Source organism: Penaeus monodon, chromosome 21, assembly GCF_015228065.2.
Source record: "Penaeus monodon isolate SGIC_2016 chromosome 21, NSTDA_Pmon_1, whole genome shotgun sequence".
NCBI classification, from domain to species: domain Eukaryota; kingdom Metazoa; phylum Arthropoda; class Malacostraca; order Decapoda; family Penaeidae; genus Penaeus; species Penaeus monodon.
The window spans coordinates 8,690,649-8,690,901 of record NC_051406.1 but is presented as its reverse complement, the minus strand read 5'-3'; the positions used below and the strand labels follow the sequence as shown (position 1 = coordinate 8,690,901).

Here is a 253-nt window from a genome sequence, read left to right as displayed (position 1 = left end):
ATCTTTGTTGTTTATAAAATCTTAAATAACTTAGGATGTATATCTGAGGAAAAAAAACAAATAGTGTCTGATATTCAAAAATTTCCTTTACAGGAATACAGCATACAGATCTATTTCCGCGAACAATGGAAGGATCATCGTCTAACCTTCAACAATATGGGAGGTGAGTGATATTTTTCAATTTTTACATTTAAAAAAGGTAATTTCAACTAACTGCATGTATTGTGAATGTAAAGACAAAAGGTGTTAGTGA

General features: G+C 29.6%; 1 protein-coding gene across 1 annotated transcript in view; it reads left to right on the top strand.

Moving 5' to 3' along the window:
• The window catches only part of LOC119586187 (glutamate-gated chloride channel-like), a gene marked incomplete at both ends in the record, with an annotated part of 81,629 nt that overhangs the window by 60,048 nt on the left and 21,328 nt on the right, over positions 1-253 (top strand). The window contains 1 exon segment of the mRNA XM_037934889.1: positions 94-163. Within this exon segment, the coding sequence (XP_037790817.1) occupies positions 94-163 (70 nt within the window).